At 37.4% G+C, this 18,343-nt stretch overlaps 1 protein-coding gene across 1 annotated transcript in view; it reads right to left on the reverse strand.

The window, feature by feature from the left end:
• Positions 1-18,343, reverse strand: part of UNC13C (unc-13 homolog C) — a 121,906-nt gene that overhangs the window by 15,108 nt on the left and 88,455 nt on the right. The window contains exons 20-26 of the mRNA XM_066558584.1: positions 17,898-17,994; positions 17,318-17,461; positions 16,269-16,346; positions 12,817-12,894; positions 6,035-6,123; positions 3,702-3,851; positions 2,312-2,435 (exon numbers count right to left, since the gene is read on the reverse strand). Coding sequence (XP_066414681.1) covers positions 2,312-2,435; positions 3,702-3,851; positions 6,035-6,123; positions 12,817-12,894; positions 16,269-16,346; positions 17,318-17,461; positions 17,898-17,994 — 760 coding nt within the window. The remainder of the gene's footprint in view (positions 1-2,311; positions 2,436-3,701; positions 3,852-6,034; positions 6,124-12,816; positions 12,895-16,268; positions 16,347-17,317; positions 17,462-17,897; positions 17,995-18,343) is intronic.

An 18,343-nucleotide genomic window follows, 5' to 3' on the forward strand; every position in this document is an offset into this window, starting at 1 on the left:
GAATGCCTGCAGCAAGATTCCCTCCAGTATTCTATAGCTGATACAAATATTGCATTTTCTGCTGAGAGTGGTTTTGTGTTCTCCTTTCTGCTGTCACATTTTGTGTTTAATACTGAAGGCTAAGGTTGTGATTGTTCTCAGTGTGTGTCAGTGAGATGTTTGTCCATAACTGTAGCTCTCAGGTGCTGTGCTAACATGAACAATCATGCTGGGAAGTGAGCAGCCCTGACGAACCTGCAAAAGCCTGTGTAGGGGGAATCCTGAGCTGAGTAAAGCACAGCACAATGGTGTACTGTGAGCCAGAGCCCTTTTTTAAAGAAAAGATATTGAAATGTTATGAAGTTAAAGAATATTTTACAATAGCCAAATCCTGGCATGACACCAAAGGCCGATGCCTACACATTTGTCTCAAACAGAATCCTACTGTAATTCCATGCTCATATCCTTTATCACAATTACTCCAAGCAACATAACTATCAGTGCAGTTACATGGCAGCTCAGGAAGACATAGTTCTGATTATGTGGATTTCATGAAAAAGGTTCATCCAACTTACACTGGACTAATTTTTCATTAGACTTTCTATTCCAAAAAGTTTCATTTTCCAGAAATAATTTTACTTCCTATATGCTTCAGTTGAAGAAAATGTTAATACAGAACTACAGTTTAAATCTTCATTATTTTTAGTAGCGAGAATAGTAAGAAAAATGTGTATATATTTTTTTCACATATATATATATAGGAAAAAATAAACCCCATTTCTGAATGCTTGTGCCTCTCAACCTCAAACAGAAAGAAATATTCAGGGCAAGAAAATCTCTCACAGTATCCTACTTTTCAGTGATTTTCTGTAATTATGTGTTCAATAGTAAACAAAAGCATCAAAATAAATGGAATAGTTCCCAATGCCTACTAGAAACACTCTATATAGAGGGTACCACTAAGGAAACTCCCTTCTGAACGTACTGTCCTGTGAATAATTGATCTTGCATAAAGCTAATAAATGCTCCTAACACATGGCAGAAAATGAAGCTAACCAACTGAAATGCTACCTATGTATTGACAGATAATATTTGCACCAAAAAATTTGAAGAGCAAATTAAAGATCTCATAAATGTAAATTTGAAACTTACTTATTGAAAGAGAGGTTGTTTTTAATTATGCATAGTTAACAAGTACAGTATATATGAACAAATTCAGTGACTGGAGTCATGGCCATGATCAACTCTACTCTAGGATTTTTAATAGTTCAGGTAATTTCATTTTTATTTCTACAGCATTTATATATTTTCTATTAGAGCTTTTCCTGCCTGTCCAGCAATATTCTTTCATGCATCTTCAATATATTATAGTAAGATTTAATGATATGCCTTTAACTTATGGACCCTGACCAACAGCTTTTTAGCAGCTGTAGTAGTACCACAGGATGTGCAACAGCGAAGTTGCCAAAGGCACACTGTGGCAACATCACAATTAACTTGTAATAAGATGGTCAATTTATTTTAAACAAGATTGAATAAAAGAAGAATTAACAGTTATGTTACCCAATCTCTCAAAAAGAAGCAATTATGAAAAGGCCTCCAAGCCAGGCTCTCTTTGGTGATCCTCTGACAGGGGGATTTCACTGTTTCCCTCGGCTCAGCCACCAGGGTTCACATCAGGCCATGCCCCACAAGAGGCTCCTGTGCAGCACCACTTTCTCTAAGCACAGCTCCCTTCCCTCTTCTCAGCAGGCTGGAAATGCAGCTCTGCCCAAAGAGGACCTCCTGTCAAGGCTGCTATTAAAATCCCCCAAATCTTTAGTGCTATATTTGGCTGAAGCTTCCTGATGTTAATTAAGTGCTGCCTCAAGATGAGGAATGGCACAGCAGGTAGGGCTGGAGGATGGGATGGGCATCCCTGGCTTTCTCAAACCTACAAAAATGGAAGTGATTGAATTTCTGATGTGACTAAGAAGGGCAAGGAACACTCTTCACGTTCCTGTGCACAGTGAAGCCGAGAGACAAATTGGATTTAAATGAAACCCCTTGTATGGGAGCACATGACCGCATTCTTTCACGTGCCTGCATTCATAGAAAATGCTCTGATTTGGGGCAGGCAGTAAATGAAGGAGTGAAGTCTTCCTCACCAGCTAAGAGCAAGTTGGCTGCATGACTCTGAGACACCAGAGAGCGACACTGCCTGCAATGCAGGTGTTAGTCCCTGTGGTCAGGGAACAGAACAGGACAGTGTCAGAGCCCTTGGCAACACCTGCTCAGGCACATCATTATTACAGTCCTTTGTATCAACTGAGAATTGCTCTGGAACACTTACGGTTTGGTCTGTCAGCGGTGGAAGCACAATCTGTTTTTCTATTTTGTTTAAGACCAACTTCCAGAGCTCTTTCAAAACCCGTTTCAGAACTGTCTTCTCACAGATTTTTGCAGAGACACTTAAACTGGAATAAAACAAAACCACAAACCAGTCACCAAAACCAGCATTATGGCTTCAGAGGTGTTCTATCATGCTCAGATTAATAGCCATTAAGGTTTATCTTTTCTCTAGTAATAAAAATTTCTTAGTAGCTAAATTATTTTGCTATATTATCAGTAAATATTTTTGGCAAAAAGACTTGCAGATTACAAACTTATATAAATCTCCTCTATCTAATTTAATGCATAGTATATCACTGATGCAAATTTATTGAAAATGCAAAATCATGATGAGTTAAAAGTTTGATGGATGATACAATTTAGCACTCCTACACCCCTAAATTAAAGTTTTAGTATATAATTTGTTTATGTCTTAAAAATAAGAGCAACTGTCTCTTGCTTTGTATTTCTACTGGGATGTAGAACTGGTTGCTGACAGCTAATGCAAATATGCAGCTACTGTTTGGAAGCATTTATTTCTATATACTGACATGTCTGAGCAATCTTGCTATCTATTACTTACAGTAAAATTAAATTTTTAGGGCACCTTTTCCATCTTTACTTTGAAAATTTCTGGCTGGGAAAAACCTGCCTAAGGAGCCAGAGGGCTGTGTAACTTGTGACTGTACAGGGTCAGTGCCAGGCTGCTTGTCCTCACAGCTACTTCCATCAAAAGGCCACTGCTGTTTGACAAGCACCAAGGACACCCATGTGCTTACAGATGTGCCTGTGCTGCACATGGCCTTTCAGAATGTGTCACTGCTGAATGATGATAGCCTAAGTTATGCTTACTTACAGAAGCCAGAATGAGTTTGCAGGATCCTCTAAAAACTTAGCATTTTACCAAATGAAAAAAAAAAAATCAAGTTGCTGTTTAGATGATGCTGGTTTTTGGTGACACAGAAGTGCATATCAATAAGCAGTGGGACATTGGGTACAAGCCTAAAACAAATGCCAGACAATTCAGTGTAGGAATTACTTTTGTTCTTTTTTTTCAGCACAGTCTTCATAACAGCCTGAGGAGGAGAGACCGTGCACCGGCTCATTTTCAATGACTCAAAACATGACAAGACATGGAAAGACAAGCCTGGAGCTTATGTAAAAATTGCTCAGTGTAAGTAAACAGGTTAGGCATGGGATTCTGCACACAGTGAATACTAGAAATATTAAAAATACTGCAGAGTGCTTCCAGGTATCTGTGAAGTGGTTCCAGCTTTCAGAGTAAAACCAAGTGTGCCTGACTGCAGCATCCAGTTCCCAGCCTGGCACCCAATCCAGTCTGCCACACTCACGTTGTGTCCAGGGAATCCATGAGAGGCCGAAGCACAATCTCAGCATCAATGGCTGCACTGTTCTTATTGGCTGCTGCATTCCCATTTCCTCTCATTTGATTCAGTTCATTGCTCATTTGTCTTACACAATCCTCAATAACAAATTGGAAACTATAGGATGAGAAAAAAAAGGAGAATGAAAGAATTCTGGGAGAGAAAACAATAATGATGATTTTGCATCAGGTTCCTCAACAAGACTTAAGTATTTTCTGCAATGATGCAATGTTCAAAATTGAAGATACTGTGGTGTTACCATCTGAAAATAAGTTCTATTGAGGATCATAGCTCATATAAATAATTCATGCCATGTTTTGATCTTTTCCTTGCCTTCAACTCTGCCACAATTTTCATAGCCTTGTAGATGTGCCAAATATTTATTTTCTGAAAGCAACAGATGTATCAGAATCTATAGGTTAGATGTGATTGCCTGCCAGCTAGGAACAACTTCTCAAGATTTTATTTTTGGTGTGAAAGGATGATACAAACAGGTGATGATAAATAATTTTTCTCTTGATGGTTAATAGCAACCAAGCTTTGATATTCTTCCTGAGGTAAAATCAAAAACTCCTACTGATTCTGCCCTATTTGACTCAATTTAACTTTTTCCAGATTTCACACAGCCTTCAGAAGGATTGTTACTTCTTTGCAACTAAACACTTGGACTGTTTAAAATATCCTTTTGCAAAAAGCCCCCTTGCTTTGAAGCACTCAGAGTCTTCCTCCTGGGAGGAATCTTTTTCACTTCAAGGTGACTGTGAACACATTCTTCCTCCTCAAGTTTGTATCTGCTCAGCTTTTCTGAAAACTGTTCTGTTTCCTAACTGATCTGGTTGAGTGTCTGACAGTCTTAAAGTGCTATTGATGTGATAATCTTTGGACAACATATTGACACAAAGCAGAACAGCACTTAATCAGTCACCAGCTCAGAGGCAGGAAGAGTCTCTGCACACACAGTAATTTGGTTTATGGGTTGATTTGTGATGGATTGAAATGGTTTAGGATTAGTTTATGAACAGAAATGCAAAACAGAGGCCAAAAATATACGGGGCCTGTTAAGCTGAAAAGATAAATGGCAAAGATTAACTTGAGGAAAGAGAAAGAGAATTTACTGCAAGAGAAAAGAAACAATTGGTTGTTCAGTGACATAGCTAATTGTAAAAAGAGAACAAAAACCTCCATATGAAATCAATGGAAAAATCAGAAACTTTCCCAATGCACTTGGAAGTACACTTACCTACACACTTTAAAGCCCTAGATAAAATCAACATGACGTAACTAGAGAAACTGCTCATGGAAATTCTTGGGACCAGTCCCTCCAACAAAAGCCAAAATAATGCATTGCCTTTCTTGACGTTAGACATCTTTCCAACATTGTTAACCTCACAGACCCAAGCAGTAAACTGACCCATGAGGAATGTTCTAGCTATCTGGAGCATATCCTACACTGAGCTATTCTGGGTTTGCTGTTGCAGAAATCTAGTTGGCTCATTCAGAAAGAAGCCCTGGGAAGAAATAATATTCATGCACTGTCAATGATCCGAGAAGCAGAGCCTAGGAGCAAAAGTACAGCAAGACAATACAGCAAAGTAAGCACATGGGAAAAAGCAGACTGTCCACCCAGACTGCCCATCAATGGATTAAATAAGCAACTACAGACTTTGCTTAATGAGCACCACTACAGCACTAATCCCTCTTAGATTTCTTTCTAATTTGAAGCAAAAGTAACTTGCTACTTCTTATACCACAAGCACTGCTGGCACAGCACCATACACATTCAGGACTGCAGTGTGCACTCTGATTAATGAAAGGTTTTGAGAGTAAGGCTCAGTAGACTATTTTTGAAGAGCCACAGGCAAGCAAATGACCCAAGAAAGCCATTCACAATGACCACTTGAAGCAGGCTAAACACAGGCAGACATCCCTGGTTGAAGCAGGCTACTTGGAAAAAGCTGTCAGTCTCAGGAAGTAACATAAACATGGTCAGAGAGGAAAGTTTAACATAGCAACAGGCAAAATCCCCGGTGACTTTGCTTCCCAAAAAGCAGAACAAAAGCCATCAGCCTCACCTCTGTAACATGTTCATGCTCACAGATGATGTTCATTTGTCTTTACAGCGAGGTTGCTTTTATTTGTTTCAGAGTCTAAACACATGCACACACAAATTCACACCACTCCCTCAGGGCAGAAGCAAGCCATGCCTCAGGACATCCAAATAACCACCCAGAGTTCATCAACGAGGGAGATTTTTGAGCAGGAATATTCCTCTAAGGTTTGCAGTAAAATGGGTTTGTTACCTTGCAGCATACGTTACACTGAGTTCATCCAATACATTGCTAAGTTTCACCTGAAGTTCTTTGAGAACAACACTAGCTTCAGGATCCAGCTGCAAAGAGATAAATAACATTATATTTTATTTATACACTAGGTTTCTGGGGTTTCAATTACAATCAATGAATTAGGAATTATGTGCAAAGATACACTGCACTATAGAAAACCAAATGTGGAAACATCTGTTGTGACACTGAATTGCTTTAGTAGTAATTTTGAAATACAATTACCATTAAAAAAATAAAAAAAATTTTTGATTACAGCATGGAATATTTATATTAGAAATCATAATTGTGCCATTGAAAAATCGACTTTCTGTGGGATTGTGGAAACTGTGTTGGCAGTCACAAAGGAGAGAACTACCATTATGAGGCCAGTGGTATTCAACGAGGCACACCAAGAGAAGGATGCAGGAAAAGTCAGTGCTTGTGTTAATAGTAATGCAGATGCCTTCATATTTTTATTACTTTTGTACATTTCACTGCTGTCGGTATTTTGTTTTGTGATTTGCATTGAAGTTGTTTCCATATTTCATATGTTTCCATAATGCAGTGTAAAATTAGAACAGTCAGCACTGAAAAAGATGGCTTGAAGAATGTCCATGCCAATTCTACTGACAGAGGATGTGGGAAGGGACTCTACCAAATTTCAGTACTGCTGTTTCTAAAAGCCATTAGGGCAAACAAAATTCAAGCACAGAGCAACACATTCTGATACAGGTTTTCTATACATAGGGGAAAAGTTAATGCAGGGGAGAAATATATTTTTACATTTACAGGGATAAGGATACATGCATAGATATTTAATCAAAAAGGTACCCTATTGATATTGATCAACAAACTTGTTTATTTGCTATGGATTCTTTTTGAAGTAAAAAAGAATAATTTTTTTATCTTCCTGATCTTTAGCACTCAGAAAAAATAATTACAGCCCATTCTGGGATATGATAGATGATCATCGGGATCAACAGCTGAATGTGAATTAATAGCTGATGTTCCAGGTCTTTCAGCTGCCTACATTACAGTGTTAAGGAATGATTTCCAATGATATCCCTTAATTTGTGGACTCTGTTCTGCAGTAAGGTCAGGTACAGACCTTCTTACAATTTCAAAGGACACTGCACATTTAGAATACATAATCAGGGCTGTTTCTGTTTTCTGTCTTTCAACTGCATGAGTAGTGTTTGGTGCTTATTTTTCCTCTGGTGCTTCAGAGCACTGTGGCACAGCAGGTCAGTTCTTTTAATCACACTTCAGAGAAAAGGGGAAGTTGTCGCAACACACTGGATAATTTACTTGAGACTACAAAAGAATTCTACAGCAAACCAAACTGAAATAGATCCAATGATCTATGGTGTTTTAATCTTAGACCATCCTTTATCTCCTTTGAGGTTATGTGTGGGTTGAAATAATAGAAAATCTGAGATTTTCACTACAGGTTTTGACAAGAGCCTGAAATAGGTGGCAAGGGGGAATTACCACACATCCTTTAGAAGATACTTGGTGTCATGCAGTTCTGTTCTAATCTTGAGAAGCTCATACTTTACTTATTACTGTAAGTACTTACTGTGACTACTTACTGATTTAGTTTTGAATTACTTTGCATTGAGAGAACTTCTGTAGCTTCTGTATATCTTAGTAGTGTCCCTGGCAGATACACTTTGACAATTCATACACTTAAATGATTGCTTTCCTTCATATGAAGAGCAGGAATTAACAAGCTAATTTTACTGCAATGTCTATACTAGTAAACAAATTAAGATTTTGCTATCAAAGGCAAAGATTTTTCCAGGAAATGGATTTCACTAGGGAATTATACTGTCTCCTTTGGAGGGATACATACAAACCCCAAATTTAAGACCACTAGAATATAAACATTGAACAAACACTGAACATACAAGCATTCACACTGAACATGATACATGTCAAGGAAAACAAAATACCAGGCAAGCAGAAGATTCAAAATTTCTTAGCAGGTCATGCACAAACTAGAGAATCACCTTGTAACTGGGCCTATAGAGGTCGATGTAGTTACTTTCTATCAGAGGTTTTGGTGATAACCAGAAAACACAATGTATCTGCTAAATTCACCTGGAATTGAACTTAGTCCAGCCAAAATTGGACTGAATGCTAATGCCAGATTGTGGACATTACACACATTATAGAAGGGTGCATGCAACTGTTAAACATTTTAGAGGCTTTGTGCTCACAAATTGCATGAACAAGTTTGTGTGTGCACAGCTGGAGGCATCTGGCAGGCCCCCAGGCCTGTGTGCCCACATGCTCATGCCCGTGGATGAGGTGGCACGGGGAGGAGCGTGACACAAAGAGGTATGCGGGCTGCCCGGGCAGGTGTGCCACACCTGGCCATGCTGGCATCACTGACAAGATGTCAGCAAGAGTTTTAATTGCTGCTTCTCTCTAGGTACTGGAAAATATGGTGATTTGGGTGTCTCACCAGAACTAAAATGTGCACTTTTCATTTTTTTAATCATGTGCCTTCTATGTGTGAATGATTGTCCTCAGGCATCATCCAAATGTGCCAGAGCATGATCTCCTCTTTTTCCTGATATGGCAGAGCTAAGATGGAAGCATGGAAGTGAGAGGCAATGCTGATCAGCATCTGAGATGATGTCATAGAGGGAGAAAGAGACACGAAAATGAAGTATTTATGGTATTGGGGACTTCTCTTTTTCTCTTCAAGTCTCATTTGCCTCATAGAGTTTGGGGAAGAAGGAATGAAAACTAACAAACTTCCCTGAACATGTTTCAGGAAAATAAAAAGTTAAGGCTCTACTTGAGCCTGATTATTTTGGGAAGAAAAAACAACAAACCAACAATAAATCCCAGCTATGAGTATCATTAGTGTACTATATCCAATTTAAGCAACAAAAGAGAAAAGACAACACATTTATCCCTTGGACAATTATATTCTGGATTCCATTTTCAGTTCCCAGCATGTGTGGAGTAACTTTAAAATACATTGGGGTAGGTTGCTCAGGTTTCAAAATGGGTTTTTTTAAAGGAGCAAGCTTATTTCATTAATAATGTGTAAAGAATTCTTTTTAATAAATTCTTAATATTCTTGGCTTTTCAAAGCTCATATTTCTGTTATTTTACCATGTTCTTAAATAACAGAATTAAGTTTTACCCACAAGGGAACATACTCATTATTTTGTTGGCACATCTATTGATTATACATTATCAAAGAGATAATTAGAAATTTGACTTTTTCTGAATGCTACACAAAAACTGACAACACATTTGCTGAAAAAATAAGAAATAGTTGAACATCATAGTTTCCAAATTCTGCCTGTCTAAAACTGTGAAATTTTTTATACAGACAAGCCTTGGAAAAGAGTTAAAAATCTGATGAATTTGGCTGCTTTCAATGTGTTAGATTGAGGTATTTCCTGCTGTAATTTAATGTGTGCTAGTATGGACATAATCTTGTTAACTGCAAATTTGGTGGTGTTTCTGCAGGAAACTACAGAGATGTAAATTACTTTTGCATGAGTTAAATGGAATCTCTCTAATCTGAATCCCATTTATCTGCAATTTCACAGGTCTAATTACTTACAATTTCCTAATGGGACCACCTGGTTACTTCTGTTCAGAAAATACTTTTACATATTTTCTGTATATCTGGCAAAGATACAGCAAAGGTATTTATGAGCTCCATCACTTTAGGGGTTCTTTCTGCCTCTGACAGACATCTCCCTTCCTCCACTCACACCACAGGGACTGTGGTGAGATGTGAGATGTTTGGCTGCCGCTGCTCCGAATGCACTGGAAAGCACTTGGGCCTCTGTACAAGATGTAAAGGTGGGCACTTCACTACAATGCTGCTCAAGTCTGGTCCTCTGCCACCCCATCAAAGTCTTTAAGGCCACATATAGATTCCTACAGGAATTCCTAACCCTTATATGTAAAGTCAGAACTGAATTTACTGAAGTGGGAATATGATTTATCTACAGTTAATATAATATTGTCATACATAAACAACCTCCTTTTGCTTTACACCTTTTTTTTGATCCTAATTACTGTAACTCATTTCTGCCATGTTCTGTCATCTGGTGTAAAGCAACACAAGCATTGGCTTCTCTTTCTCTTTTATCAGCTTCCAACTTGTCAGACATGAAAAAATATTTAGTGCAAATATATGCAATCCTTTTGGATGAAACAAACAGGAGCTAAACCAAAATTCTATGATGATGATCTGTTCCCATGTTTTTCGACTTGATTTACAAAAAAACAAACAAACAAACAGTGGGTTGGGTGCACTTTACTACTCTTTCTATGGCAGACTGTTCTCATTGATATGATTTGTAAGTACCTTCCCTGCTTTGCTGCAGCAGAGGAGGACAGTTAATAAAGAAGCTCATCTTGTTCAGACTATTTTATTTTAATGGTGGGGGATCTGAGAAACCAGGTTTTTCTCTATTTATAGAGCTCCCTGCCTGCTATGTGCAATAAGCCTACTCTGAACAGAGGGACTGCTGCTTGATTGTGGTTATTTTGACTGCACAGTTTGAAAGACATACTGCTCACAGTGTGACACTGAGGAGATTAACAGCATTTAATTTTTCTTAGAATTAGTTTTGCTTCTACTGAAATAGGTCTCATTATTTTGCTGAAAATCATCTGACTTTTATGCCCTCCACAAGTGAAATATTAAACTATTTTTTCCCTTCAAGGAAACTGCTTACAGATTTTATTGCTGGCTTTGTTTCTTTAAGTACCAGTTCAATAAGCCAAATTGGCCATTAGCAGTTGTGCCTTTGGAATAGTGAGGGGAATGAGTATTCAAACTGGAGGACATTTTAGTGGCATCTTGATATGGGTGAAAAAAAATTGAATATGAATGTGCTTTCTTCAAGAAATTGCCTTAGAAGTCTGAATGTATTTTTAAGATCTTTTCTCTTAGACTGTGAATCAGAGATGCACTTAAGACACCTAGTGAAGTGATTATAGAAAATATATCCAAATTGTCTCTGTGGGTTGCATGTCGCACCATATTTATAGGGAATTCTGCTTTGATACTGTAACAACCTTAATAATTCATCCTCATTAACATCAGAAGGAAACCAAAAAGGATGAGAAGTCATAAGAAGTTTTGAAAGAAAATTGCTATGAAAAATTCCTATTTTTAAAAATATTATTATATAAGGCATTAGGAGCAAATGAAAAACTAATATTTTCTTGGGGAAAAGGAGACATTTTAGAGATTCAAGCAAATATTCTGGTTGAAAATAATTTGACAGAAATTGATATAAAATGTGACTCAGCTTTCCTCTGCCCTTGCCATTATCCCGATTTATAGTCATTTACCTGTTTTCATGAATCATGACATTAAAAATTAAGTTTGGATCCGAGACCTAATACAAAAGTACTTTGTACAGAACATAAAAGCATGGAGGACAAGATTACTTGTAATATTCAGAGAAGGAAAAGGGTATACTAGGAACCACAAAAACAGCCACTTCTGGATGATGAATATCTCTTTTCAAAGTTTGATAGGAAATTTGCAGTGACAAGGCTGCAGAGTTTATTTCCTGTTATCTGGAGCAGCTTCAAGGAGCTGTTCCTGGCTCAGCAGACCCTCCACACCCTGGAGTGACTCTGTAGGTGCATCTGGAGGCTTCAGTTCCTTGTGAGGCATAGGGGACCCATCCCACCTCTGCAGGGTCCCACTGTGGATGTGGAAATATGAAATGCTGTGTTTTCCAGTTTTCTCCATATAGTGTGGCCACATTAGATCAAAGTTTTGGGAGTCTATCCAGCTACAGCCTCGGGAAGAAAAAGGATGATGTATGCATAACTTATCTTTTTAAAGCCAGCTACTTTAGGATATTCATGTTCTGAACACTGCTTCTCAAAAAGTAGACAGGATTTTTTCTATGGCTATGAAGGTATGTTAATTTCTTCATCATGTTTCAGAACAGTGAAAAACTACAGTCTGGAAGGTACTGAAGCACTGTTTATGTTCTTTTGCTGTTGGAAAGGACTTCAGGCTCTTTTAAATCTTCTGAAATGAAAAAGGGGGTAAAGCTGAGGATGTTTTGAACTGTTGAGTAACAGATCTTGGTGAAATGGTATCTTGAATACAAGCAGGCCCTCAGATATTGAAAAGTGCACTTATAATGTTTTATAGATTTTTTAAAACTCTGAAAGGGTATTGCACTATCTGCATAGTAAAACTTTTCAGTTTAGTGTCAACTGAATGCCCAGGCATAGCTCTTTTTGATTTTAGATCATAGGGAATTACACAGATGCATCAATGGAAATAAGTAGAAAATGTGGCTGTTTTTAGCCGTAGAAAATATGGTCAGGAATAATAAAAGATGCTTACTATAACAAACCTCATAAGAGAATCTCTCTCCTTCTTTCTTCTGCTCAGTGGATTGCAAGTCAAAGGCATTAGACAAAGACAATGACACATTACAGACAAAACATACCAATACATAAAAAGCAAAGTATAGTCCAATACAAACATTGAAATAAAGCTGGCACTACAGATTGCAACACAAAACACCCAGTGCTGATAAAACATTACAGATCATTAGCATGTGTCTGTGGAATAGTTATGTCATTCCAGTATTGTCAGGACAGTAAATAGGTCTTGTAGACTTTTTTAAAGCATTTTGATTTTCTTTGCAAGTAGAAGTGAAAACTTTGACTAGGTTGCAAACATGGTGCTAATGATCTCTAAGGAACTTTGAAAGAACCAGGAAACAGATATGACTCACCTCCTTCCCTCCCATGGACTCAAACATTTTCTCAAGCTGGACTCTTAATTGCTGAATGTTGTTCATCAAGATGCAGGCCTACAGAGAGAGATCAATTGTGAGACCGTGCACAACCAATTCTTCAGCAGCCCTGCATTCATGGAATTAAAGAAACATTAAGGTTGGAAAAGATTTTAAGCCCATCTTCACTGATAAGCTGGGTTTTTTAGAGGAACTTCTGTCCACTGCTGCCTCTCCTTCCCCTTTAACTGACCCTTCTCTTTGCCTGCTCAGCTTGTGACTGCCCACTAAGGGCACTGCTGCCCCACAGGGAACTGGATTCCATCTCCCAGTCAGCTGCACAGATTCCAAATCCCAGACTTTCACATCCTGAGCTATCCCAAGTAATTTCTAGTCATACCTAATACAGTTACATCTGGTGGATTAATGCAATAGCACATCATCATCCTGTGGAGAGCAGAGACAACAATGCTCAAAGAGCTTTGGCAGTGACAACAGGCTTCAGGAAAGGATTGCCACACTGCTTGCTAGACCCAGTCTCTGCAGAAAGCTGTGACAACACTGTAACCCAGCTAATGGCTGATGCTGAAGTACTTGAATAAATCAAGAGGCAGTTCTGTTAATAACAGAATGATATTTTAGAAGTATGCATTTTTGCATTACTTGAAAAGCTGGTGAATAAATTAGGCAATAGAACTCTGTAATCATATTATTTTAGTCTAGAAATGTTGCTGTTTAAGCTAAATTTTTGAAGGCAGAACATTGTGCAAAAGAGCCACTGTGCAAAAGACAGCAATTACTGTATTCATATAATGTTAAAAGTAAAACATTAATAAAAATAAGGAGCTAGTTACAAAAAATCATGGAAGAATCTATTACTAGACTCTTGTGTACTTGGATGACTCTATATGCCGGTTTGTTATGGTGCAGAAGAAGCAATCAGACAATATTTACCAAAAGAACTGTGGCTGGCCAAGGCCAGTGTGTTCTAGTGTGTGACTGGATTAATTTAGACACTGAGGAAATGCATTTCAATAAGACATGTATACTTTTTTCAGACAACAAGGTGGTGATGGAATGGTTACAGTGATTGATACTCATTTGTACCTTTCTAGTTAATAGCATGTTCCAATGTAGAGCTGAAGCATGATGGGCTCAATAACATGATTTAATTATTAATACATTACTCTCATAGGAATTTGGTGTCAGAGTCCTTCTCAACTGAAGAAGAAGAAAAAAGAGATTTGGTCTAACTTCTTACTAAGATTATTCCTTCCCAGTGAAGCGTGCTGCTCCTCCTCCTACAGAATGCAGCTGGCTTTGTGTAGCTGAAATGTCACCTCTTTGCTCATCTCTTGAAAAATCCACAAACCCCACTTCTATTTGTCTACCTTCTATTAATTTACAATCACTAAGATTGTATCCTCCTTTCCTGTACTATCTCCTGACTTCTAACAAATGAATTATTTTAGAAATTATCTGCAATATCACAAATCAATAATTATGAGAATTATGATTTGGGATGGGGGTATAAGTAGCTGAATATAACATCTTGTTCCTTTTGTTCCAAACAAATGCAAATGCTTTTGGCAATACACTGAAGCTATGAGAGAAACACTTCACACAAAAGCAGTTTCAAAGTTCGCTTTGAGGCTGGCTCAGGTGGCCCTTTCAGAGCCTAAGCCTACCTTGGCTCAGTGAAAATTTTGCTATTGTTGTCAGGTAAAGGACATTACTTAAAAACATTCTCATTGTATTTCATTATCTCCTGCCCTTCAGAATAGTCTGTGCAGCAGTTTACAGGAATCAAACAGATGCAGCAACAGGTAAAAGAGGGTGGCAGGTTCAATACCAGAACCCACATTTGTTTGTAAATGCTGACAGGAGGTGGAAGATAAGAGCCTGTTTTTACATTAGATAAATACCTTTATGAAAAGCATCTTTATATGCTTTTATTTGAACAGTTTATATGCACATTTTATAGTGTTTAGTAAGATTACTAAAAGTATTAACTTGAAAAAGAATGCCAAATTCTAATTTGAATAATAAAAAGAATTCATTTAAATCTCTTCTATTAACTTTAATGCACCAGAAATTACCAGATCAAATAGACTTTTATTAAGATAAAAGTATGTAAGGCAAATTCTGTTAAAAAAAAGTTATGTCCATCAAAGGCATTAGATACAATACTTTATACCTGGTCTAGTGGAAGGTGTCTCTACTCACAGCAGAGGGGTGGAAGGAGATGATCTTTAAGCTCCCTTCCAACCCAAGCCACTCTTTAATTCATAATGAGATTAATTTCATCTAAAGCCTTAATAAAGATAGGTATTTGAGAATGACTTCAGAAATTATTCACTCCAACAATTAAAATCTCCCATTGGATAGGCCAAAAGACTACACAAACAGTTAGACTTGACGATTCAATGCTTTATTAGAACTAATTTCTTCAAGAAAGTAGTGAGCCTTATTTAATATTAACATTAAATTCATAGCAACTCCCAATATTTGATATTTAGCTGCAATAAATGTCTTTCTAAATGCTATTGTTGTGTGTATGTTGGTGACCTGTAGACCATGACACTGGCCCTAACTATACAGAACACTGGCAGATGTCATGCCCAGGATGTGACACAAGGACAAGGAGATCTGTGGTGGGCTGAGGGCTGGACCATTGGAGGTGAACAGTGTGAGGATGGGGCTGCAGTTATTGACCCAACTGCAAATTGGTACAGCTGAACAAAACACTACCAAATACAGCAGACATGCTGCTAAAAGCTGCCTGCCATGGGAGAACTAGCTTTGATTGAATATCAATAATATTGAAAAGCCAGTTCCCAAGAATACCTTTCCTTGGTCTTGTTAAAGTATTGAAAATGTTTCCATTTGCTCAACTACATCTTTAGTGTCCATTTCTCATTTATTTCTGAGTCCATGGCAATCTGGTTCTTCATTAGGGACTCCCTTGTAAGCAGTGAGGCATCAAACCAGCACAATTTTCTCCTCCCTTCTGCAGGGGTAAAGCATAGAGAGCAGCAGCAGAAACCTCTGCACACAGGGAACAGGGAGCTTAGAAACTCTCCAGTGCACAAACTGACACAGAGAGGCAATGCCAAGTGAAAATCCTAAACAAAGACCTTTTCTTCTGTCTGAGAAACAAGATGAAGATACATTCACCATGTTCACCATAGTGTTAGGCTGTTACCCACTGCACGTTTGTAGCCATCTAGTAATTATTTTATAACTTTAATATTGAAATTATTAACTAGGATTCTTAACTAATCTCACTTATTGCAGCTTTTTACACATCACTGTAAGCAGCTAGGAAAACATGCTGACCTCCCTCCATTCATGTTTTTTTCATATAAAGAAGTGATTTCATTTTCAAAAAGTACAGTAAGTCATTTAAAGGCAATTTCTGAGGCAGAAAAAAGCCACAGCTTCTTACTCACCACATTTTCTTTATCACAATAGGAGCTGAAGTAACTTGAAATAATTGCAGCATACTGAACAAGTACTTTGTTGATAGTCTAGAAGAGGAGAAGACTCTTTTAAATGGTGAATTTCATAATGTAAACCGAAAATAATAAAAGAAAAGGTTTGTATAAATGATAGGTTTTACAGGTGCTTGCACACATAGTGTATTATATTTTTTTGCTATAATAGAAACAATCCTGTGAGTACATTTTCAAATCCCTGCACAGCAGATAGTGGGTAGATCTAATTGTAAAGCAATCTTCAATAGCAGAGAGTTTAATTTTAGCAGTACTGTTTTTGAGAAGCACTGAGAACTCCACTCCTTGCAATGTACTACATAATTAATGGAAGAGTAGCAAGCTCAAAAAATCCTCCAGGGTGACAATACATAGACTAGAAATATAATGGAAATATAAGACAAAAGGAGCACTGTTCAGAGCCTGGCAGTATGAGTTACCTTACAATAATCATGTAAATAAGAACCCTGCAAATGGAGAATTGCTGCTATGAAAGAACAGAATTAAATGTAAATGTGAACTTTTCTAAAGCCAGCAGGACTATAATGGAAATTCAGAGCTTGTGAGGAAATGTAACTATCCAAACAGAAAGCTGGCAGAGTTGAGTTTATCAAGCAGCAGGTGAATAACTACCACCTCAAGACTTCAAACAAAAATACTTTATTGCCATAGCTTGACTTTTTCCTTCACTTGCACTGCCTAATTAGCTAATTGCATTTCACTGGATGGAACTGCAATTAGTTCTTAGCAAGGTAACAATTGATGCATACATATGTGTATAAATTACATAAATGTGAAATCTCAGAGAGGATTTAACTCAAACTGGTAAACCATTTTGACAAAGTAGACAAAACCCAGCCTTAAGCCACAGACAGCATGTCTTAGGATCCCAGTCAGGTAGAAAACACTGATTCTAAAATGCATTGGAATCACTTAGCTTTTAAGAACATGGCAACACAGTGTCATTCTCTCTGAAGCTTAGTTGAGATGCATTGACTTTAATTTACCTTTGCAAATCTTCTCATTAAATGAGATAGTGCTTCTGGATTAGGACACTCCAATTTCCTAATAATCTCAAAGCTTTGATTGAGCTGTGTGAAGACATCAACCACAGAACAGGAGAAAAGGGCATGATCTGATGTTTGCTGAAACTAGAGAGGAACATTCAAATGTTAATATTTGTTCAGAGATCAAAACCGCATTGATTGATTCTTATACTTAAAATTCATCCTAGAGTCATAAAAAGTAATAAAGGAAAAAAAGTCTCCCTGGTAATACTAAGAAATATGTTCTTCACTTTTCTGATACTTTTGAATCTTTTAAAAATAAAACCAGAACTTTCTTTCATGACATCATTATCACATCATAGGTTAATGAAATGATACCATAGAATGAATTCTGTGGGGATTTAGGCAGAGGGAATTAGAGGGAATTAGAACAGGAATTTCTCTATAATGTATCTTCCAAAAGTTGTTATCTCTTGAAGTCTAAGAAGAATGTTGTGGGACCAAATGTACTTCTGGTTTCATAATAATATATGTATTGATACTTTATTTATTCTTTTTTTAAAAAAAAGTAAGGGCTCACCCCATCTTTTTTGTCTCTCTCTAGTGCTCCATGGAGAAATTCCATTGAGACATCCTCATTTTCATCCAGCCACTGTATGACAAATGGTTCAAACCACCTGAAAATTAAAAGCAATTTTGTAAAGTAAAGTAGGTAGATTTCATAAAGAGGAGAAATGTTATCATACCCAGCAGTTTGGCACCTTGTGTTTTTAGGTATGTTGTAATTGCTAAAGACTTCAACAACTCTGGAAAAATTTTTGTCACCAAAATGCTGCAGCTACCAAAAGGCTTTTCAGGCTTCAGTTTCACAATAGTCTCACTGGTGTACCCTGGTAATATAAAATTAGCAGTAGCCAATATTCTGCCAGTGAAGCATGGTAGGTATGCACCTTTATTCTATATTGGCTCTTTGGAACATTTTTTTTTTATTTTTATATAAAATAACTTGTATATAACTTTGTTTTA

The sequence above is a fragment of the Molothrus aeneus genome, chromosome 13 (genome assembly GCF_037042795.1).
Source record: "Molothrus aeneus isolate 106 chromosome 13, BPBGC_Maene_1.0, whole genome shotgun sequence".
In the NCBI taxonomy this organism is placed as follows: Eukaryota; Metazoa; Chordata; class Aves; order Passeriformes; family Icteridae; genus Molothrus; species Molothrus aeneus.